The 24934-nt window shown below is 40.1% G+C and overlaps 2 protein-coding genes across 51 annotated transcripts in view; both read left to right on the forward strand.

The window, feature by feature from the left end:
• The window catches only part of LOC116055816 (ankyrin-3-like), a 135125-nt gene extending 131968 nt beyond the window's left edge, over positions 1-3157 (forward strand). For all 50 annotated transcript variants that reach the window (XM_035992329.1, XM_035992337.1, XM_035992339.1 and 47 more), the window contains one exon: positions 1124-3157. In XM_035992329.1, coding sequence (XP_035848222.1) covers positions 1124-1160 — 37 coding nt within the window. In that variant the 3' untranslated portion in view covers positions 1161-3157. The remainder of the gene's footprint in view (positions 1-1123) is intronic.
• An 884-nt stretch (positions 3158-4041) lies between these two features.
• On the forward strand, positions 4042-23061 carry LOC116055849 (coiled-coil domain-containing protein 6). The gene is made up of 9 exons (XM_031307897.2): positions 4042-4408; positions 6029-6178; positions 7964-8092; positions 8768-8871; positions 9708-9868; positions 11862-12018; positions 12781-12881; positions 14632-14753; positions 21805-23061. Exons 1-9 carry the CDS (start codon positions 4154-4156, stop codon positions 21997-21999), a joined length of 1374 nt encoding a protein of 457 aa, XP_031163757.1. The 5' UTR covers positions 4042-4153; the 3' UTR covers positions 22000-23061.
• The last annotated feature ends 1873 nt before the right edge of the window (positions 23062-24934 follow it).

Raw genomic sequence — 24934 nt, forward strand, 5'->3', positions numbered from 1 at the left:
TCAGCTCTGTTATACTCAGGTCCTGGCTCTATTTACTTGTACTCATCGAACTCACTCCGTACTATCCCCCTTAAAATGAATGATTCAACATTTTGGAAATAAGCTCTTTGGCCCTTTTTTTTCCTCTTCTTGCTTGAATTTCTCCACAGTTAAAAAATACGTCTCCCAGCCCAGCTAATTAACAAGTTATGTCTCGTACACAAACAGTCATGTAAAAACAGTTTCTTGATTAACAACAGCACAGTCACTTCCCGGAGACATGACGTCAAAGTGAGGTTGCCGGGCAACCAGTGGATATGCTGCTCAGAAGTGCTAGGCAGTTGGATAAACTTGTTTGTCCAAAAAAAATATTACAGCATGAAACTTCACCTAAAACTGGGAAAAGTCATCTTCTCATCTGACTCTCGGCAAGAAACCAAAATGTCCCTCACCAGATATATATATGCTATGTCTCACTGTCACACAGACTCTGAGCCTGTCTGAGCCTGGTTATCCCCTGGCTACATGTCTCCCCTCCGTGTTCACTGAGTGTGTGTGAATAGGGAATAGGGAACAGGGCTGATGGGCGCTACGCACCTCAGCATTATATTGCCCCACTGATACCCTCCATGTCTGTTTTTGTTCACTAAATCCCCAACACACAACAGCACTGTAGCATCCAAAAAGAGTTTGTTATCCCACTGGCCAGACCGTTAATCCCTACAGCTGTTCACCCTGGTGTTGTGTTTGCAGTGAATCATTCCATCTGTACAAAACTGGCTTATAAATAATATTGCACTACTGTGAAGCCTGGAAAAGAGTTTCTATGGTAACCATATAGGTCACCATAACAACCCACGGACCATCAGGTCTTGTTAACATTGTGTCACACAAAGGAATGTCAAACACAAGGTTTGTCCTTTAAAACGTGTTTTTACATGTAGAAAAATGTTTTTTATTTACGCTTTGAATTGAATTTAATATGTATAATATGAAGATAATATTTCCTTTAAATATAATGTACATTTGTAGATATTAGGAAATGTATGACATTCAACAGTATTCCTGTCAAAAAACATAATCCTGGTAATCTATTCATTTGTCAGCTGCTACATTTCAATATACATATATATGTGTCTTGCAGATGTACAGGAACCAAGTTGGATGTTTCCTGGGAATAAGTGTTCAGAGGGCTAGAAAGCTCCAGTGTGAGGACTTCAGGGTCCAGTCTGCAACTATCTGCTTCAAACAACCGTTTTCACGTGAGAGGAGTCGACCCTTCTGACTTACGCATGAGCATGAAAAACTCACTTCCTGTCAATGAAAGGATCGGCGGGTTCTTACTTTCTGACTGGTGGTGGACACGTGGACAAATATTCTGCTTCCTCTTTTTGTGTGAAACAATACGTGCCATCGGTCCACTGGTGTTGTGAGAGCTTTTTTAAGGAGCATCGTTTGTTGTGAAAATGATAAAAGACTCCATCACTGACAACCACACAGGTGCAACTGTGACCAAAGATGGCACAAGAGCTCAATCCACATGTTGGGTGGAAAGAATGAAGTAGACACAATAACACACACAAAAATCTAATGGAACACTTCTGATCCAACTTTAACACTCGCCTTATAGTTTTTTCTTGAACCCATTGTTGTCAGGATGTAAATTGTTTTGGGATTTTCTTTCTTCCTTTTTAAAACTTAACTAACACAAAAGCTTTTTTCTGTATATACAAGTACAATGTGTAAAATTCTTAACAAAGGGGGATAAGCTACTAGTTGAGAACACACTGAGGAGAGTGACCTTTTCAAGTGCTTTCAGAATTTATTAAAACAGTTCCACTTTTAAATATTTGAGTGTAACTTCACCGGTTCTTGTATTATTCATTATTAGAGCAGGTATAATGTTTGTACATGAAAAAAGCTGTTTTGATTTTAACAGAGGAAATTTCCAGAAAATAAAATTTCAGCAATTCCCAAAGTGGGAATGGATCTAATCCTATAAAAAGCAGCCTTTCAGAGTACTCATATTTTGATGCATGCTGTTCACATTATTTTAAGTACAATTTTTACAAGTTTGCAAACACTGTATTCAAATGACAAATAAAACCCTTTATCTGTGTACACATATAGCCCTAACATTTGTCACCGATTTTATATTTTAAATTGAGAAAGGATACCATCAAAACATTGATCATGTGTGAGGATGAAAAAAGTTCTTTGGCTTCTTGAGGGTGTGATGTCTTGTCTGTAAAACCGGAGGACAGCTTCTGCTACAAGAACGAAATAATCTGAATGTAAATGCTAGTAGGCTGGCTCGCTGTAAAATTATAACTGTATTGTCCGTATTGGCTATAAGGTGTAGGAGTCTCTGTACACTGTTAGACTGTTTGTAATCATTTTAGCAGTGTGTCAATTTGGTTTTCTAATGGCTGCTGTGGTATTAGAGGAAAACTCGGGCATTTCATTTTGGATTTTTTGGTGATGTATTTCCTTAAATTAAAACCTACTCACATTTGGACACATAAATACATTATTTGATTGTAGCTCTAAATAGCATATTGTATGACAAAAGACTGGATGGTGAAAAACAATTATTTAAGCATTAAATAAATTGTGTTTAACTCTGAAACTGTGTGATCTTTTTAGGCTTGAGAGTCTGTATATGCAGTGTCGAATAGAATTGTTTTAACTAGCTCATTGGCAAAAATTTTACTTTACATTACATTAGGAATTATCTTTGTATTGGTTTTCATTAGATGCCCATGTAGTTCAAGTGTGGTGTTCTACTGGTGCAATGGCTCCGTATGCTGATGTCTATGCTGTGGACATGAAACCTATGTAACTTTTTTTTGGGAAGGGGGGGTTAAAGAAGTCAGGTAGGGTGCTGTACCACATCCCCTTATACTACTGTGTCAATCAGGGGGTAGAGGATCCTTTGATATGGTTGAACTATCAATTTTGTCAATTTTGTTTGATATGTGTTTTCACCTGAGCAGATTTTTTTATGTACAATTCTTACTAACAGAGTGAAGCCATTGAAATGTAACTATTCTAGCACTTTGGTTATTCAAGGTCTTTTAGAGGCTATAGCAGCAATGATGCCACCACAAATGTTTCAGACGTCTTTAAAAAAAATCAACCTAAAAATAAAAAAAATAAAAATGCATTGATTTCGCAATACAATTGTTTCTGTCTTGTCTTTGTGTCCTTGAACATTTGTTATTATGTAAGTGATGTTATAAGAGACACTGCCCTCCAACCAAAGGTGCTTCTCAAGTGCCCTTGAGCTAAAATCTCCAGACCTGCTTGTTTCTATGCTTCCCATGAGCATATTACAGATTTCTGTTGAATAAGTAATTAATGGATTAATCCATTAATTAATGGATATAGCACATACAGTAGGGTTCTGGCCCAAAGACACTTTGACATGTGGACAGGAGTCAGGGATTGAACCACCAACCCTGATTAGTGCACAACCCATTCTACCTCCTGAGCCACAGCTGCCCCATGATAAATGATAAAATAGTTCTAGCAAGTCTTGCCTCTCATATGTATGATTTGTTAATATTCCATATGCAGAGGATACATTTGTTGTTACTGTGGTACTTCTTACTAATAGAATATTAATAATAGTGGTACTGTCCAACTGATCGCAGTAGAATGTTCTTAGATGTGAAACACAGTAGAGAAATGCTCTGCCACCTACTGATTATTTATCATATAGCAAATCCTCCCACATCCTCCTTATGTGGCCATGGAGTCATAGCAACATTATAATGACTCCTATTGACCCCCTCTTTTCTGGTACTTTGATTAAACTTAAGTGTATTAAGTAATACCATAGACTGTATATTTTTTTACAGTCACTTTTTTACAGGTTATGATACAATACACACTTTAAGGCTCTTATCATTCAGCTCAAAGTGTGCTTTAGGGTATGGGCCAAAGTTTCCCATTTTGCTCGGTTAATCCAGTCTTGGATGGAGTTGATAAATATGTAGTAAATGTTCCAGTTTCATGCGAGGACGCATTGTGCTGTACTGGAGACATCCTGATGGTGGTGCTATGACGACATGCGTGAGCAAGGTCACACGGTGTACCATTCTGCTGCCTGCGCTCCTCAAACGCTGCAGCTGCCGTCTTCCTCCCTGCAACTCCATACTGTCGCACAGCCATGGCCGACAGCGCAAGCGAGAGCGACACTGACGGAGCGGGGAGCAGCTCGGCCACCCCGATGTCGTCCTCCGCTTCAAATTCTGGAAAACCGAGCATAGTCATTTCACAGTTTCGTTTGGAGGAACTGACGAACCGCCTGGCCTCCTTACAGCAAGAAAATAAAGTTCTTAAAATTGAGCTGGAGACGTTCAAACTCAAGTGCAAAGCCCTGCAGGAGGAGAATCGGGACCTCCGCAAAGCTAGCGTCACTATTGTGAGTAACGTTAACTAGCTAGCTAGATGCTATCCACTTATTATGCTGCATTTGTCAGTAAGTTGGCTACGACAAGTGTTGTTTGCCTGCTGACAAATAGTCAATATAAACAAATGTAACGTGTCACATTGAAATGTTATCTGCATTTGATCACTGCACTCTGGTGTTTTGCTAACGTTAGCGCTAACGTTACTAGCATCAGCTAGCTAGTTGGGTTTGTTGCTAATTTAGCCAGCGGGCTAACGTTTGCTAGGTGGTTGGGCAGCTAGCTAGCTAGTTTGCTTTGTTTTCTTTTGCGTCGCTAATCTTGGCTAACATTAGCTCACAGGGTAACGTTAACGTCAAATTAAAATAAGGTAAAAACGTAGGTGGGCACATCACGATGTAAGTTACTCAACGTTATTAATGTTAATCTGATAACTCTCTGCTAGACATTGTCACCACGTTATGCCCAAGGAGGATACGGTAACCGGGTACAAATAAATAGCCCAGCAGCATTGGCATGGACCGATGCGTCATGTCTTCATGCATTCATCTGTTGGATAGATGGGAAGTATGTAATTTTAGGCCAAACTTAGCGAGCTAGCTAAATGCCAGGCTCGTATGTTGGCAAGTCAGCCCCAGTGCATCCTGTCCACCCTCTGTAAATGTGTGAGGCTCTACTAGCTAGCTCTTTGCTTTCTATTGTCCCTGTCATTGTTCTTGAACAACTGACAAATTCTACTAGCTTGCAATACAGAATTTAGCTTTGAGGTCAGTGAAGAGCGAGGATGGAGAATTTGAGACTGGCGCTAACAAGGACAGAGGTACCTTTACACTGTAATGGTAGCCATTGTAGCTGTCCCAACACATTTCCTTAGTGCCCCCATGTTTCACTCTTCCCCTCACTGTAAGTTACCAATTGCTGCCGTGGTTCTGCTCGACGCCCACTGCTACTACTATTGGTATTATTATTATAAGTCAGTTCTTTACTGTTACTTTAATTCCCACAGTTCATCATGTCATTCCATTATACACACTTCTATAATTATTATTAGTCAATATCTATATATATCTATATATATATATCGATCTATATATATATAGATATATACATTTTTTATAAAGTTATTATAGTTAGGTATTATTGGGGTTGCTGTGCATCTCTCTCATCCCTCCCTCTCCCTAACTGGTCAAGGCAGATGGCTGTCCACCTAGAGCCAGGTTCTGTTCAAGTTTTTGCCTGTTAAAAGAAAGTTTTTCCTCAACCGCTGTCGCACCAAATGCATGCTCTTAGGGGAATTGTTGGGTCTCTGTGAAATATAGATTGTGGTCTAGACCTACTGTCTATCTGTAAATTGTCCTGAGATAACTTCTGTTATAATTTCACACTATAATTAAATTGAATTACTGTAATACATCTTGAGTCAAAAGGGGAAATTTAGCTTCCTCTTTGGCTGGCAGACTTCACTGCAGCAAATTTTGTTCGATTGGTGTGTGTGTGTTTGCAGTACGCCTGGTCGCTGGTCAATTTAATCAGGGTAAAATGTAAAAATCCAACAGTTTGATGTGCCAGATCTAAGAGTCTACTTCACTAATGTTTGCCCATGCCACTGTCTCTTATTTATTTCTCTCCTGCAGCAAGCAAGAGCGGAGCAGGAGGAAGAATTTATCAGCAACACCTTATTCAAGAAGATCCAGGCCCTCCAAAAGGAGAAGGAGACCTTGGCGGTCAACTATGAGAAGGAGGAGGAATTTCTCACCAATGAACTGTCAAGGAAACTCATGCAAGTGAGTGATGGTAACAATATAGGAAAATATTCATTTTTAACTTTCTGGTTGGAGTTGTATAAACTAGGAACCATGGACAATTGCCTAACATCAGTTTGAACTTTTACTTTCCCCCTTTTTGATGACAATCATTCAAATATCACTAAGGTACAGATATGGTTTCTTAATGCTCAATTATGCAAAGGTTGAGCTTGCTGGGTGGGTGTTTATGCACACAACCTCATGTATGAGTGTGCAGCAGCTATTGCATTATCAATCAATTGGTACTTGCCCGAAGCCTGGAAAGGTTCAAGATGACTTCACTACGGCTGCTAGCTTCTCTAAATGACTCTCCAATTACTCTCCTCCCGTCTGTCGGCTATTTGGTTCAGTCTGTTTTCCACCTCTTATTTTCCCAACTGCAGAGCGCACATCACACACACATGCTCTCACACTTTCAATGGCTAGCTGTAGGCTGACTAATGGTTTGTTGATGTGTAACGAAGTGGGAGTCTGGAATTAAAACCTGCAAACGCCTCAACAGCCCCTGCTTAAAGTCATACAGATGGACTCATTTGGGCTTTTGTTATCTTGCCTTCTCACTTAACATGAAACAGACTTGTGTCTGTCTCTACCTGTAGACTTGGTGCTGACAAATGGCCTATAGTATACTATGTGTTTATATTCTTGTTATGATTGAGCAAATGTGGTCATTTATTTTACTGGATGTGTAAATGCACCAGTGCAGAAGCACTTTTGTAAACAATTCAGTCTGACCTGCGTTTTCCCACCATTACTTTTGATGATTGACTTTTTACTTTCATCGTCTAAAGTAGCCAAATGATGCAAGTGCCTCAGCAGGTATTTAAATTGATGCAAACCTTTCAGCACACTCTATGCCCTATACACTGATAATTTGATGTACAGTGTAATTTGCGTCACCTCTTCTGATATGTGCCAATACAGGTTTGTCTTATTAGAGAGGAAGCTGATAAAAAAGATAGATGCCATAATGAAGGGAAAACCCTCACATAGTTCCCATTATGTACAAACTGCGTCTGCATGAAGAACAAAAGAACCCAAGCGGGAATAAATGCTCTCTGCAAGGTGTCCAAAGGCTAAAAAAGAACAGATATATTTTCAAAAGGTCTCTGGCATAGTTGCCACTTACCACACAGAACAGTGGGGTGGAGGCCTGTTATACAGTTGTGGTTGTTTTGGCTAAAGGGAGGCACATCGCAACAATTCCTAAAATTGTTAGTGTGTTAATTCAAAGAAAAATGTCTGCACTGGGTATGGCAAAACTTGGTGGCCTGTTCTTTCAGCCATGATTCTACATAGCTCTCGTGCATAATGGAAATTGTTATTTTTCCCTCTCCAGTCTTTTCCTATGAATTTGCATCCCTTTCCCTGTAATGAGTAATCGCTTATATAATTCATCACATAGCCGCCCCATTTTGAATCAGTGCTGAGCCGCACCCTTTCTTTGTTTTGGTGAGCTGCCAAAGGCGGTTACTTTGGTTGCCAAATCATTATTTTATGCTGTTTATTTCTCAGGGAATTTTAACCATGAATCTGGTAAAATTGTTACATTGGCTTCCTGTTTTGTTATACTCTCAATGTGTAAGCTAAATGTGATGATCTGATACCAGTGTGTTTGTTCACTGTGGTCATTGAATAGTTTTTATGTGACTCACCATGAGTCTCTTCTTGTGCTCTTTCCCCTCTCCCTTCTTTCTAATCTGACTCATCCACCTCCTCTTCTTTTCCTCTGTCCATCCAATGTCTTCCCCTTTTCCATCCTAGCTCCAGCACGAGAAGGCAGAGTTGGAGCAGCACTTGGAGCAGGAGCAGGAGTTCCAGGTTAACAAGCTTATGAAAAAGATAAAAAAGATGGAGAATGAAACCATCTCAAAGCAGCTAACCCTGGAACAGGTATGCTTATCTCGGTAGAGCAAGAAGATTTCAGCATCCAGTGTAGAACAGCATATCCCTGAACTTGTGTGTCCAGTTGTTGTAGTTTGAGGTGCCAACATTTCACCATCCTTAATTCTCCCCACTAAATTTGTTAGCTGGTTAGAACATTTTAGTCTGTGGCTGAGAGTCGAACCTGTGTGTGCCGAAGCCACTGCATAATGTTTCTACGCTCAGATGACAGGATTTTTCTAGAGATGTGCATGCATGCAGTCATTGTTGCTGTTCACTCATGAATGAACTGCATACATGTCAGAGTGATGCTTGTGTAATGCTGTAGGTGTAATCAAATGAATGTTTACCAAAAATGTGGCTTAACTTCACCACAAAAAAACACCAATAAGCAGCTTATTTGAGCTTTAGGGTCTTTTTTTTTTTTTTTCTTTTTTTTTTTGAATCAGTTGGCAATTAAGACATCTTACTGTCTCTAGTCTATTCTGCATTTACTTTTTTCTTTCACTGTGGCCCATTCACAAGCCGACATAAAGACTGTAGCTCTGTGAAAGAGAAGCTTGTCTGGTCAGAGACCTTGGGTTTTGCAGTACAGTGTATTTGTGTGCAGTCCTTTGAAAATTTTCAACGTCAAGGTTTTTCTATCTCTGAACGTCCCTCTCCACTCTTCCTTTTATTCTCTAGTTGAGGCGGGAGAAGATCGACCTTGAGAACACATTAGAGCAGGAACAAGAAGCCCTGGTCAACAGACTGTGGAAACGCATGGACAAACTGGAGGCTGAGAAAAGGTGTGGAGTGATCATATTATGTCATTTCAGTATCTAAAGACAATGGCCATTTTAGAATCTGCCTCTTGCGGCCCTGGAGTCATAGCTTGTTTTCCGCAACATCTTGTGGCTTTCATCAGTGGATCATCTGTTGATCTTAAAATTAGCTAATAGTTTAAGAACTGGTTATAAGTATGAAACCTGATGGGTTGGCTGTGACGTCTATGTGTAAAACTACTGACATTACACTTCTTAACAATTCTTAACCCTGTTAAATGTACCATCACTGCACATTTAACAGGTTTTAATACTAGGATTTTGATATGTATTGCTTATTTTGTGTGCTTTGATTTGTTTGTAACATAAAATGTAGTTACATTTAATATTGCCTCATTTTTTTTTAAATGGGGAAAACATAAACCGAATAATTTTTCTTTTGTTTAAGTATACACCATATTGTTTGCCCCTTTTCTGTCTGACAGATGCACACACATTCACAGGCACATACAAAATGCCTGCCTGCATTGCTGCGTTGCAACCAACAGTAGCTGTCTTAATTTTTAGATTACACATTTTCAGGGTAATGTTTTTAGAAGTGTTCATTTTAATAGGCTGAATTATATTTATTTGTCAGTCATTTAAAATCAGAGCTAAATTAAATCCAAAAATGCATCAAATGAGGAAAGGTTGAAAAGATTTTTCATTGTAGAGAATTAAGTAAATTGTCTAATATTCAGCCAATAGGCTTTTATCAAGTCTTATGTAAAAGCTAGGGGATCATAAAAAGCTTCTCATCATGCCCATCATTTCTGTTGATGAATTTAATCACTGTGTGTTTTCTTTGTTTTGTAAACTAGAATCCTTCAGGAGAAGTTGGACCAGCCCGTATCAGCTCCTCCATCCCCAAGAGACGTTTCCATGGAGATAGACTCACCAGAGAACATGATGCGGCATATCCGTTTCCTGAAGAACGAGGTGGAGAGGCTTAAGAAAAGCCTGCGCACCACTGAGCTGCAGCGTAAGTGGCCTCCCAACTTGTCTCATGATCCAAGGGAGTGTGGGCTCTGAGGGGGCAGATGCCCTCAGGTGTTGATTGAGGATGTGATTGGTAAAACTGGTCCTCTGATAAGCTATGAGGGTCGAATTTCATCCTACAACCAGGCATGTTTTTTTCTCTCTCCAGTAGACCAGAAAGAACCGGATACTTTCTGGCCTTGTCTGACACAGTTGACATCCTCCTAACTCCTTGTGGTTTACTGGTCACATTACACCTGGTGATACTTAGGGGATATAGTAGAACTGCACAGTGGTTAAGAAGCCTCATTTCCCCCATTTCTTCTTCTTGAAAGCATATTTGAACATCTGAGATGGGCCAGAGGGGGTTTATTTTGTTTGATTTTTTTTGGTTAAAAGCCCATCTATTGAGTATGCAACATGAGGATGGACTGTTAATGACATAGCAAGCTAGTCATCCAGTCCATCCGTAGAAAGTTGTGACCTATTGAGACACAGATAATGTGCCATACCAACTCTAGCGTGTACCATATATATTACATACATTAATACTGCATGGAAAAACAAGCGGGTATCGTTTTAAGAAGTGTCCTTGGTGCGTTCGAGGATGCCTTTTGAGGACTTTTGTAAAATCTGATCTTGTGCATTGAAGGGCACTCTAACATCTGAGACTTTTGTAAGAGCTACCTTTTTTTTAAATGCATAAAACAACCACATTCACGATATGCTTATGACATATCCGCATACTTGTACTTTGTCATATTTTTTTTTATCTGACAGTGTAGTCAGTTAATGAAAAATGTTATTTGGTAAGAGACTCTTTCTCTAACCTACGATACCTGGGTGTTTTGAAAACTAATGCACCAGGAAGGAATTGTCAAAACGGTCACAACGTTATTTTATCTTGCATATGCTGATAAGATTTTCATACAATTTAAAATAGAAACAATCTGCCATGAAGTTATTTAATACATTTTTATAAAAACCGGTAACACAATTCCAGTGATTTAAGTAATCAGTATTGGATTCTGTTTTTTTTATATTGTTGCTTGTGACATTGCAATGAAATGATATGGTAGACATTTTGTTGTTATAGTAGATCAGGCAGATATGGCTAATTTTAACAGACAAATATGCATCCAGCTTGTCTTTTATTAATACTTATTTTCATAACTTGATAAAAATGTAATGCAGTGTTGTTTGATTTGGTCTCTGAAAGCCTGTAACTCGGTGTACTTCTACACACATAGATAACACCAAACTGTCTCCTCCCAGTATCTCTCTTCACGAACATGTCACTTATCTTAGTCCCACCTGCTTTAATGAACTCCCACCTGCACTCTGATTTAGTTAGGGTCGCTGCATTATCAACTGTTTGCATATTGCAAAGTTTTATGTGTTCTACTAAAGCACATAGGGCGTGAACAAAATAGCAGAAGCGTCTTACAGTACAACAGCACAGCAACAATCTCTATTTTGTTAAAGTTAATAACACTTGTGTGTTGTTCAGACAGTGAGAAGTGTTGATTCAGCTTGATCATATCGTAGAGAAATTACTTAATAGCGATTACTCTGAACACATGTCTGGTGTCTCTCAGCATTATTCTGTCTATGCTTTGTTTTTGCCACTAGAGGGAGCTATCAGTCCAACCTTTAACATGTTCTGAGAAGATGAGTCAAGTAGCAAGACAGTATAGCTTCTAAAACAAAATAGGACGTTGCTTACCTTTTGATCCACTGGGTTTGTAGGGATTGGCATTGACCCTTTCATTTTATTTTTTGAAACAGAATTTTGAAAAGAAATGGTCTTTGATGGGGATTATATAATATGTGCACAGTTTTTAGACATAAGCCTTTTATTTGGGTTTCCTCACAAATGCAACAATTTTAACATGCTACGCATTAATGCAGTAGTTGTTCATATTGATATACAGTGGCCGAATGTGATCTTGACGATATCTCAGCTGATGTCATTTGTTCTGTGTGTCCCCTCCCAGACACAGAGAAGCGTGCCCAGTACATAGAGGAGGAGCGACACATGCGGGAGGAGAACATCCGGCTGCAGAGAAAGCTTCAGAGAGAAATGGAGCGCAGGGAGGCCCTGTGCAGACAACTGTCAGAGAGTGAATCCAGTCTGGAGATGGATGATGAGAGGTAGAGGATGGGACACACGATTGGTCAGACTATTAAAAAAAAGAGAGAGAGAGAGACTTAGTAAATGGCGTGACTTCAGGAGCTCCACACAGTCTGACGAGACAGCGGCAGCCCGTGGCGCTCCATACCCAGGGCAATGTCACCGTTTCTGGGTTACTGGACTACTAAATGCTGGCAGACCGTGGCCTGTATGGAGCTCCTGAAGTCCGACACCATCTAACCAAATTTACAGTTAGCCATCAATTTCATATTTGAGCTTTACATAGTTGATTTCTCGCATAAAGTCTCTTTTATTATAAATTTAGTAAAGAAATAGCAGACAAACAATGTATAAAATTTCTGCGCGACCTATTCAGAAGACTAGCTGATCTCAGGTCAGTGGTGTAGCCTATGTAAATTTTGGGGCGTGACAAAGGTAGAGACTAGAGCCAAATAGAGTAGAGCCACCGAGTTGACGTCAACTATGAGCTTTGTTGAGATTCACCCGTTTTCAGCAGCAGTTTCAAATTGTGAGATTTGCATAGGAAAGGCATGTCAATGGGACTTTGAGGTACTATGTATGCCTATTTTACCCACCGAACTGTCGTAATTCAAATATGACAAGGTAAACTCGTTTTTGCATTCTATCACCCCTTTAAGTAGCTATAAAGGAGCGTTTCACTTTGCCTTTCAAGCTCCTTGAAAGTATGATTAAGTAAGATTGCTTTTTTGGACTAAAAAAACCTACTGAATTTTCATGAACTGGTCATGTCATCCTCTCAGGTACTTCAACGAGATGTCTGCACAGGGCTTGCGAGCAAGGACTGTGTCCAGCCCGATCCCCTACACTCCCTCCCCCAGCTCCAGCCGACCCATATCTCCTGGTAGGTACATTGAAGATGGCCACTGTACAGGAAATACAGCAGTGAAGAAGTTATATTGCATCAAAGAGAATGGCCAATATAACAATATAAAGGACCTTTGGTATCAATTGATATGACCTGTTACCAGAAAAAGAAAGCTTGACATTGCCATCCATCATATCTAGTTTCAAATCTGGAACAAACAACAATTGATAAGTTGAAGTCTTTTAAAGGTCAGTGAAACCATAAATAAATAAAAATGATTGCCCTCATTCTCTGTTCAATCAAATCCACTTCTTGCTCTCTTCCGCAATACACCTGAGAGCATCTGCAGCCCTTGTTTCTGTGGAGATCAGGTGGATCATAAAATGTCATCATGCTTGCATAAGAAATGCTTGCCTACCAAATTCATTTTTCTGAAAAAGATTTACGGTAAGTGATTGTGTGTAACAATTCAGTATTTAACTGGAGTCAGCTGCTGAATTATTGGACAAGAAGAAATTCCTTGAAAAAGGATTTACAAGAAACAGTTGTACTCCTGGTGTTTATATCACTACAGTTAATGAGTTGTTTGAAGTTGGCAACAAAAGTGGGTTATGATTAGGGTTGGGTACCGAAACGCGGTGCTAATAGGGCACCGGTTCCGACCTAAACGGTAGTAACGAGACCAAATAAGAACGAAAATTTCTGTGCCTTATTTCGGTGCCTGACTTTACACTACACTCAACAGCAGGTAACGTTAGCCTACCTTTAGCTAGCAGCTGGATTAAACACGGTTAAAATGCTGACCGCTAACGTTAAACAGTGTAAAGTCTGACTGTATTTCAACACCGGGACGCAACAGTCTGCTCTGCAGCGCAGCAGATGCCGACGTCGGAAAAACACAGACGGTGCGTTCATTGAAACTGGTAACCAACAGCCTCGCGGTGCATTCAAAGTTATTGTAAAATACCCTTTTCCCATCTGGTGGTTGTTTTTGTCATTCAACAGCAATTTACTGGTGAAATAAGTTATTGTTTATTATAAGTTATAGTTATTACATTACTATTAAATAATTTAATTTTTACCATATGGCCGTAGTAATAAACATGTAGTTCTTAAATGTTGCCGACTGTTGTTTAGTACCCTTCTTTTTTTTCTTCTTTTTTTTTTAACTTTCTTAAAAAGTATCGGTTTAGGCACCGGCACCGTTTAAAAATACCGTTTAAAAATACCGCTTTAGCACCAGTATCGGGAAAAAAAAAAAACGATACCCAACCCTAGTTATGATTGAGTGACTGAGCGTGTGTGAGAGAGCATAAGTAAATTGTAGGAAAAATACACCACACAAAAACGTAATAAGGGAAAAGCACATAAAAATGTATACATTTCTGCTATTGAAAGGCATTTTTGGTAAACCAAAACCCCAATCTCCCATACTGTACTAGTATTTAGGCTACGTCCTAGATGTCTTTGAATATTAGAGTCCTAATGCAGAGGAAATTCGAGTCATTCCTGAACCATGTTTGGTGTGATTCAGCGGGATATCAGATTACAGCCTAAATATTTGCCCAAAGATAAGACAGACCTCAGGTGCCAGAGCACTGCTGTTTTTTGTGTTCTGTCATTCTAGGTCTAAGTTATCCTGGAACAGATGTTAAGTAGAGAAATAGCAGTACTTTAGTTTCAACAACCAGAGTTGAACTTATAGTTAAATACAATGACTGGGAACAAAAGTTAATCCAGTATGTGCAACTTCCTCTTTATGTCTGTCTTCCCGTCTCTCTCACAGGTCTCTCATATGGCAGCCACACAGTTGGCTTCACTCCTCCAGCTACACTGTCTAGAGCTGCAATTTCCCACTACAACACCCCCGCCCTGCACGTCCACGGAAGCTCCTCTCACGCTGTAGCGGTAAGTAACATCCACCCAAATTGTGAGTGTTTTAAATTTGAAAAAACAGGTAAGAAATCAACAAGAATAGTAGAAAACAAAATATATTGTAAAATTGCTTTCATTTTACTAGGGCTGTAAAGCAAAATGCTTTCCAAGTAAATAGAAATGATACAAACATTTAATGACAAGAAGTTAGATTTTAATCATTACCACAGGCACATTAAGGAAGGAACCTTTTTCACCGTGTCAGTATGATATTTGCACTACATTTACTGAGAGAGATGTTACACTTTTGGTTGGTTATGTTAATGTTTGTCAAAATGGCCTCAAACTTGGTACACAGTGTTGATGTTCAACAATAAATGAGAACATTCCACCAGAACACCATATGCACTGCCTTTTCTTTTGTTATATTGTGCCTATTAGTTTGAATGTCAAGGCCAGTTTTGTTGCTAATACTGTTCAGTCTGTCAGTATTGTGACAGTTTTATTACTGTACTTAGCACATTTGATTTGAAAAGAAACTATGACTATGAGGTTAACTGGCTAAAAAAGGCTTACAAGTCCTACACTGTTCAACAAATATGGGTGTAAACATTTGCAGATCTTAAACATGCTTGGCCATCACACAAAATAGCCCACTCTTATATTTATACTAGGACAACATATCATAGGTCCATACATGTCCAAAGGTCTGGTCCAATGTGCATTATGTTTTTTAATAAAACAGCACTATCTGAATCAACACACCTTATTTATGTTAAACATATTTCTTTATTAGGGGTCCAAGCCCGAGTCTGTAAGAACGGGCAATAGCAAAGCTATGCCGTTCATACAGCAGGGCTGTAGAACCCTATTGTTTTTCTACTGATTTTTCCTCTTCATTATTATTCTTCTCCGCCTAAAACTCCGACTACAGCCTAAACCGTACATGGTGGTGGGTTGCCATTTTCAGGAATGGTCTGAATCACCGCAAGGACCTCAGGCACAAAAATACACCCACTTCCACCACTAGGTGGCGCTATAGCAGAAAAAACGCATTTGGCCCTATAACTCCCACACCGTACACCTCACATTTAAAAACCATATATCCACGTGTTCCCTGGATCCAACTGAATCACGTGATATAGGCCACGCCCATTTCCGCCTAGACTTTTATGAGGGAAAAATCGCGATTTATCAAAAACCTACTTTTTCGAACTCTTCCTAGACCGCGCGACCGATCTGCACGAAACTTGGACCGTAGCATCTCCAGACCGACCTGACAAAATGTTAATAAAAAGAATTTTTATAGGATAAAAATTGCGCATATTACGCACGAACAAATTTGCGTAGCTAACTATGAAAACACCAACTTTGCCATATCTCAGCCAAAATTAAGGCTATCAACGCCAAACTTTAGATTCTTGTTTGCCATGACCCTCTGGAGGTGCCCCACACGTTTTACAAAGATTGGTCACTAGGGGGCGCTACAAGTACAAAAAGTTTATATCTCATGAACGGCTCATCTGATTTTTACAAAATTTGATGGGCACCATCTAGGGACACTTCTGAGGCAATGTCTAGAGTGGGGTACTGAGGGGTCAAAGTGGGCGTGGCCTATGGGACCCAAGTCTAGATTCACCACTTACACTAATGTGAACAACTTTAAATTTACAGGGTAGATAGACAATGGGTCATGGACCACACCTACCAAACATTACACATGTGGACCACTAGGTGGCGCTATAATGGTTTTTTGCCTTTATCTCCCACATTACACATCGCACATTAGAAAACCATACATCCACTTGTTCCTTGAATCAAGCTGAATCACATGATATAGGCCACGCCCATTTTTGCTTAAAATCTTTTTCGCAAAATCGCGCAATGTGCAAAACCAACTTTTACGAACTCGTCCTAGGCCGTGCGACGGATCAGCTCGAAACCTGGTAGGTAGCATCTACAGATGGACCTGACCAAAAGTTACCCAAGGAATTTTGCTACGTTAAAGTATGCGCATTTGACGACCAAACAAATTTGCATAGCTAGCTACCGCACACGTATCATATCATATCTCGGCCAAATTAAATGTTATAAGCAAGAAACTTAATGTCATTGTTCAAGATGCCACTCTGATGCTCTGTACCAAATTTGGCGAAGATCGGCCTTCAGGGGGCGCTATAAGCAACCTTTATTTGTGTTGGCCAATAACTCAATGCATTTGAATGGGGAATTTGCAATTGCAATATCTCTGCCACAGTACATGCAATCAACACGAAACTTGTGGTGCTCGTTCGGCATGCGGCTCCGAGGCTCATTACCAAATTTGGCGAAGATCGGCCATTAGGGGGCGCTATAATCAACGTATACATGTTTTGGCCCTTTTACTCAATTGTAATGGGATATTTGCAATGGAAATGTACCACAGACCTTGCAGCTCACACTTCTCAATATTTACTGACGTTTGCCTCTTACCGTTAGGTTTTAGTTTTTACTTTTGCGTGCTCCTTTGGTTTTTTACAATAAAACAAACATCTTAACCCACCTGACAAAGTTTCTACAACCTTCACAGTGGACAAATGCAACTCTTTTCTCTCACTTTTTCAATCCAAAATCTACACCATTCGTAGGCGGCGATACCGTGCAATTAAACATTGCAGTTGGTGCTAAGTGGAGCGTCCGTCGTAGCGTGATCGGTTACGTCGGTGGCATCGATGCTTAATTTCCCACGAAGCACCCACGGAGGAAAACATAAATCGGCGCCTGTGACGTCGTTTACAACAACTTGACCGCCTCCCCCGCTCCTTCAACCACCACGCCTGCCTCCCCCCTCCACCCTCTCGGTCACTCTCTCATTTCTCTCAGCTGTGTCCCGCGGTCAGGGGGGTTAAGAAGTTTGTTTGTTGTAGAGAATTCTTAAAGGCGGTCCGTACACGCGTGGAGGTGAACAGTCGACCGCTACTTTTGCGACGGCGACGCACCGCAGACGTCGCGGCTCGCGCCTCTCGACGTTTAGCGACGTTCGCCTCCCCTCCGCCCGGCTTCGGGTTCCGCTTTCGCGCGCTCCCCCGGGCGTCGGGGGCGACTGGCGTGGGTGGCTTGGGCCCCGTCATAACTGCTTGCAGTTCTAGTTAACTTTTATATTTTTATTAAGATTTTAGACCAGGCTCATTGGCGGTTAAAGCCTCTCTCCTAGCCAACCAATGTGTTTTTAGTTTGAGTTTTGACTGACAACATACATCAACGGTGTGTCAAATAAGGTTGTATCAGTCAGCATGACTTAAAGTTTGTGTGTGCTGACTATCTCATTCATGTTTTGCTTTGTCTTACTAGTAATATTTCTTAATATATTGCTGTTAGCTTAGATGGTTTTATGAAAGAATCTCAACTAATAATCTCATGAAGATTAATTTGGTTTCAAGATGCTTTCTAAACTAATGATCCTGAATGTTAACAGAATTATTCAAGGCACAAGCGCAAAATATGTTTAGTGGAGGAAAAGGGACTTTGAAGATGGCAGTGGGTTTGGATTTTAATGTCTAGGTGCACTCTTCCAACAGTAAATGCTGTCAAAGTGACTGTTTTTCCAAGTTGACGTGATCATCCACTGTGGAAAATTGTGGTCAATATTGCTCGCAAGGAGGATGGTCACTGCTTGTACATTAGTGAGCTTGCCTGCAATTTGTGTCCTTCTACACAAATCATGCTCAAATGAAGATCAGCCACCGTGTTGATTCAGATTCTCACTCACACACACACACACACACACACACACACACACACACACACACACACACACACACACACACACACACACACCTAAAGGATTATTAGGAACACCTGTTAAATTTCTCGTTAATGCAATTGTCTAATCAACCAATCACATGGCAGCTGCTTCAATGCATTTAGGGGTGTTGTCCAGGTCTAGACAATCTCCTGAACTCCAAACTGAATGTCAGAATGGGAAAGAAAGGTGATCTAAGCCACTTTGAGCGTGGCATGGTTGTTGGTGCCAGACGGGCTGGTCTGAGTATTTCACAATCTGCTCAGTTACTGGAATTTTTATGCACAACCATTTCTAGGGTTTACAAAGAATGGTCTGAAAAAGGAAAAACATCCAGTATGCTGCAGTCCTGTGGGCGAAAACACCTTGTTAATGCTAGAGGTCAGAGGAGAATGGGCCGAGTGATTCAAGCTGATAGAAGATCAACTTTGACTCAAATAACCACTCGTTACAACCGAGGTATGCAGCAAAGCATTTGTGAAGCCACAACACACACAACCTTGAGGCGGATGGGCTACACCAGCAGAAGACCCCACCGGGTACCACTCATCGCCACTAAAAATATGAAAATGAGGCTGCAGTTTGCACGAGCTCACCAAAATTGGACAGTTGAAGACTGGAAAAATGGTGCCTGTCAGAATTTGGCGTAAACAGAATGAGAACATAGCTCTGTCATGCCTTGTTACCACTGGGCAGGCTGGTGGTGGTGCAATGGTGTGGGGGGTGCTATCACAGAAATCACAGAACGTGAATGTTTCAATTGCGCGTAGAAAAAACAATTAGTGGCGTTAAAAGTAGGGTTGGGTATCGCCAATAATTTCCTGATTAGATTTATAAGGTCTCGATTCGATTACATTCCAGATTCAATATCAATTAGATTAGGAAAATTTCAGTTACAATAGCAATTTAGCTTGGATATAAAAGACTTTTCTCAGAAAACTTCTGCTGTAAATTGTACAAGCAAGAGGTAACACTCAAATATATATGTTTTTATAATGCACCAGGTTAATGTTTACATTAACCCCCAAAAGTTTGTTTAAATCACTTTTTACCTAACAGGACTACCATCAGTCATTGAAAAGACGTATATTAAAATATCGATATTTTATTAATCAATAGCAGATCACTCAACAAAGATTGATTTTAATTGGAGAATTAAAAAATAGAAAAACCCAGCCTTAGTTAAAAGGAATGTGTGTTAACTCACTGCATTCATATTGACAGCCCCATTTATTGTCTGCAGTATACGGTTGATGTATCAGTTGTATTGGATAGGTTTGTAGTTCATATACTTAGTAGTAGAATCCTCTATGGCACAGCTCTTCTGCACCTGCTGTACCATTACTCCAGCGTTATAAAAACGCTGTGTCCTGAGTCATGATTGAAACTGACACCTCTGACTACGTCATTAACCATATGCTAAGTGTATGTTTCAGTTTTCTACAAGTACAACTTGTGGAGCTCTTTTTATATATATATATATATATATATATATATATATATATATATATATATATATATATATATATATATATATATATATATATATATATATAGATAGTCATGGTCAAGTTGACTATGAGGAAAAATCTGACCTTTTAAGGACACCAATTTTTTTGTGAATTAATAATGTATTGTAAATAAATAAATGTTCTTCCTTAAAATACAGGGGCCATAATTATACATACCCCTATGTTAAATTCCCATAGAGGAAGGCAGATTTTTATTTTTAAAGGCCAGTTATTAGGCTAACTGAAATAAAACCATGCCAATCTCTAGGTATGGTGAAGGGTATGTGATGATGTGGGGCTATTTTAATTCCAAAGGCCAAGGAAACTTTATCAGGATGCATAGTATCCTGGATCCATGAAATAACTGGCCTTTAAAAATAAAAATCTGCCTTCCTCTATGGGAATTTAATCTTACACATTCAAATCTTTTACATGATTACTTTGCATTACATCAAGATACATGACTTATTATGAACTGGTTTACGGTCACGCCACATTTAGCTGGCTGCTTTAGTTTGGTCAGCACCCTTTTACAGAAGTTTGTAACTTTTGACCAAACTACCCTGCAGTAGCAGCATTCATATGGTTAAAGTTCACATACATGACGGTATATTTGTGTACAGGCAGCTGAAAGAATGTATTCACTTAAGGAATAATTCTGTTTCATGCTTTTAATGCTTTAATCCCTTTCAATGCAGCCTATTCCTTCCATACTTGAACCTTTTTCCCACTGTTCCGTGCGCTTGTTGTAATCTCTTTTTTTCCTCCCTCTTTGGTATTTTACATCCATTCATTTTCTCTTGATGCTTGTGGATGGTAATGTCCACATCTCTCATCAGTGCTCAGCCCACCCAGGAGTTTTAACAAGGAAATAACTTTATCTGGGAGATCAGAACCTCCAGACAGATTTTTTTTTTTTCTCTAAACCCCTTTTTTTCTTTTTTCTTTCCATTCCTCTGTCTGGAATTGCGGTTTTTAGGTCATGACCAATAGCTCAGTGGGGTAACCATGACTGAGACGAGTAACCTTACCACTCATACTCTCATTTTCCTTCACTGGTTTGTAACCCTGGAAACACTGTTGAACAAAAACTAACTGCTACAACTGCCTCTCTTTTTTACACTCTGTTATTCATACATATCTTCCTGTTGTATCCGCCTAAAAAAAAACAAACTAAAAACCCATATGAGAATATCTTCGCATGATGTTGGTTGGACTGACTTTCTCAAACATCTCAAGCGTGATTTATGGTTCTGCAGAGGCTCCACGCAGAGCTTTCGCCGTAGCCTACGTAAGTGGCCTGAAGTTTATACTTGTGCGTTGGTGTGTGTGTGGGGGGAATGTGTGGTAGAGCGAGGGAGAAGTGAGAGAGTGACGGCGATTAGCTTCGGAGTGAGTAGCGACTCGAGTCATAGTGAGAGTAACAAAGTGTCTCCCCTGTTCTTTCTGACCACGGTGGGAAATCTGTAGCAGGAAAAGTTAACCCTCTCCTTGATTTCATGTTGTTTATGGAGAAAGAGAACCAGGAAATGAGTAGAGGGAAATGCAACGCTGCCAAGACATGACGTGTGTCGCCGCGATGTGTACATTTTTCAAGAGGTTCTCGTCAGGCTACGGCATAGGGTCCGGCATAGGTCCGTGTCTCTACGTATGTAACGACGGCATAGATTCTAAGCAGAAGCATAAATTACGCTTCAGTCGGCCACAAACTGCTTAAAATGCTGCCGTAGTTGTTATATAAGTTAAGGCATACTTACTTATTTTTCTCTCTCTCTCTCTCTTTCTCAAACAGAGGCCCTCACCAAGAAGAAGCACCAGCCCCGACAAATTCAAACGTCCAACGCCCCCACCCTCCCCTAACACGCACTCAGGGGCCCAGCAGGCTCAGCCTCCGCTACCCCCACCAGCTCAGCCCATGGTCCAGTCCATGTCCTCCCCGGCAGCTATGTCGCAGCACGCAGCACAGCAGCCTCCCTCCCAGCCTTAACGCAACACAGTTTTTGTCTTTGCGCGTGAGCGCGCCCACTGAATGCCACGACGCTACCGCAACAGCAGCTTCCATCATTACCAGCTCTGGAACTCAAGTTTCCTACTCTTTAACAACTCCACAAAAGAAAAAGTTAAAAAGTTTTCGAGGGGAAAGAAACAAGAGGGCGGCTCACCCTCAGTGAAGCTAGCCGGCTACCAAATCCACACGTGGCGTTACTTAACTACCCTTAAAAGGAATAGATGGACTGAAAAATAAAATCGCTTGTGAGATTTGTAGGCCAATTATCTGTTCCACCTTTTGTCTTGTACATGATGTTTTGTTTTTTCTTTGCTTGGGACTTAGCTGGTTGGAATTGATGTTGTGGCGCTTCTAAGATAGCACAAACAGCACATAAAGTATGTTTCATGGTGGTGTTTTCCGATAGGTTGGATGTTTGGATCAGTGGATGGATGTATGGCTAGAGAACTGGACTGATAGATGGATGTGTTTGATTCTTTTCATGCCTATAATACGACAATTGATTGCAGTAAAGTACTTCACTCCGGCTCACCTCGCCCTCTTTAGTCTCTGTAGCACTGTCAGCAAGTCACCCCCACCCCAAGCTTAACACAGCTTTGATTAGATCAACAAGAAGTATCATAGAAGACTGCTTGGAGTTTCTCCGTTATACGGCATTGATCAAACCAAGCTCGAGCCACAGTTATTTTAGATTCTGAAAGCATTCAAGGCTCTGCTGCTCTTCAGCTAAAATTAAAAGGAAAAAAGCATCAAGTAGGATGGACACTGGTACATAAACCACAGAAAGTCTCGCCTTTTGAGGTGTTTGAAAATGTAGTCTGAGGTGTTAAACTTAGTCATGTACTCAGTCTCTTCTTTGCTCTTCTCTCTTTCTCTCTGGTGTATTTCTGAAAGCTTCTATCATCCTTGTGGATATTCCTCATCAGAAAAAGGAAAAAAACAATGCTCTTTACACTAAATATACATACTGCTAAAACATTCTAAGTGAATGGTACTGTTGAACTAAATTTCTATGTATGATTAAAGCTCTTGAGATGACGACTTCTGTTTTTATTTGTCATTTCATGGACAGCATTTGGCAATCATTTGGAGAGTTAAACATTGATAAGCATGGTTTGTAGACTTCAGAACAGTTGCAAATAACAATCGGTCTATTCTTTATGATAATTTTTTCCCTGACAGGAGACTAATTTGATGCACACTCTGAATTTGGCAGATCCTAACAGGTGCACAGTTCTGGATTGGATTGATCTTTTTGTGTATTTAGCTTGAATGTTTCCTTCATGAGGTCCCAACAAACCCCCAGAGTAGTTGATGGGAAAACCTTTGTGCCTTTAAATAAATCTGCACCATCAAAGCTTACACACTAATGTAAGCATAATGGAAAGCTGCATTTCCCATATTAAATTGATGTTTTAGGCTCTACACTTCAACACTGGTAAGATTTAATGTTTCCTTGTACCATGATTTATGACCTTGTAATGTCTCACTGAAATAGTAGACTCATAAAATTTGCCAATCATTTTCAGTGTCCTTTGAGTTAGCAACATGTTTCATATTTGGATTCTATATTAATAATTCAGTTCAATTTAACACACAAAGTGTATTTTGCTCAATTTCCTACTTTCAGGCTAGGACCACAACAAGTTGACTCCTGTCTGTTGCCAGGGCCAACTGCGTGGAGTACGTCTGTACCACCGCCATTCTTATTGTCTTTGGTTGGTTCAATCCTTTCTGATAACTATTACTACCCGAGTGTGATATGCAGCTGTGTCCGTCATAACAGTATTATGATTCTTGTATAGTGATTTTCAGGATGCTGAATCACAACAAACAACACATTAAAATTAAATTATATATAACTGGGTATGCTAAACAAAAACCTGCTTTTTACCCATGTTCATAGCCTATGTTATGTAAATCAATCCAGTTTTTGTTGAGTTATTTTAGTCTGGACCTAACTAGTGGACCGATAAAGACAAACATACCCATAGCCGCTAGCATGGCTAAAAAAACTGAAATATAGAATCAGCTCTCTTCTGATGGTGATCTATTCTAACTATTGCAACATCATGTGATAAGCCTCTTACACACAGCAGCTCCATGGACTGGATTCTGTGCCAGTGTGTAACTTTAATTTCCTAGTCAGCATGGTTTTATGCGGTTCTAACTGGCTGAAGATCAGAAGAGTGTTTTCCCTATCAGTCATTCCAGGATCATTTAACATGGTAAACTTTTGTAATGTGGGTGCAATAACCTATGGTGGGAGGGAAACGGAGCACCACATTAGGCTTCTATTAGGTCTCTACAGGTAACTGTAGCTCATTCACACAGGGTTGGTTCAAACTCACCAGAATCAAAATACATACCCCATCATAAGAGCGTCAAGTATATCTTTGTCGAAAGACTTGCTGAGCGTTTTGATACAACTTAAGTGTATCCTATGTTTTTTTCCATGTTACTGTGCTCTATTTTGCTGCTGAAGCCAGCAACCTGATCTTATCCAAGCAGGAATCTGGACTCGAGGCTCAGGGTGGCCATGCTGAGTGCCAAAGTGGCTTTTGACCTCTGAAGCTTCGTTGAGCTGGGCAGCCGTAACCAGGAGACATTTATCCAGACTGCAGGGTGGCTCCTTGTTTACACCTGCCAAGCCTTTTACGGAAAAGAACAGCAGGCTTCTGCATCTCATGTGTCAAAGTGCTAGAGATAAAGAAACAATACTTTAAAATGTCAATATCAGGCCATCTTTGATAAAACTGCTGGGAAATGTGTGTATGTGTGTTACTAATTGGCTGTGGATGAGTACTAAGAGCTCTGCAACTAGGACGCAACGCATAAGTGATAAATATGTTTTGATGGGACTTTGTTCTTAACAAGATCAAGTTCATATATGCCCTTTAAATTTTCATATTGA

The sequence above is a fragment of the Sander lucioperca genome, chromosome 15, assembly GCF_008315115.2.
Source record: "Sander lucioperca isolate FBNREF2018 chromosome 15, SLUC_FBN_1.2, whole genome shotgun sequence".
Classification (NCBI taxonomy): Eukaryota; Metazoa; Chordata; class Actinopteri; order Perciformes; family Percidae; genus Sander; species Sander lucioperca.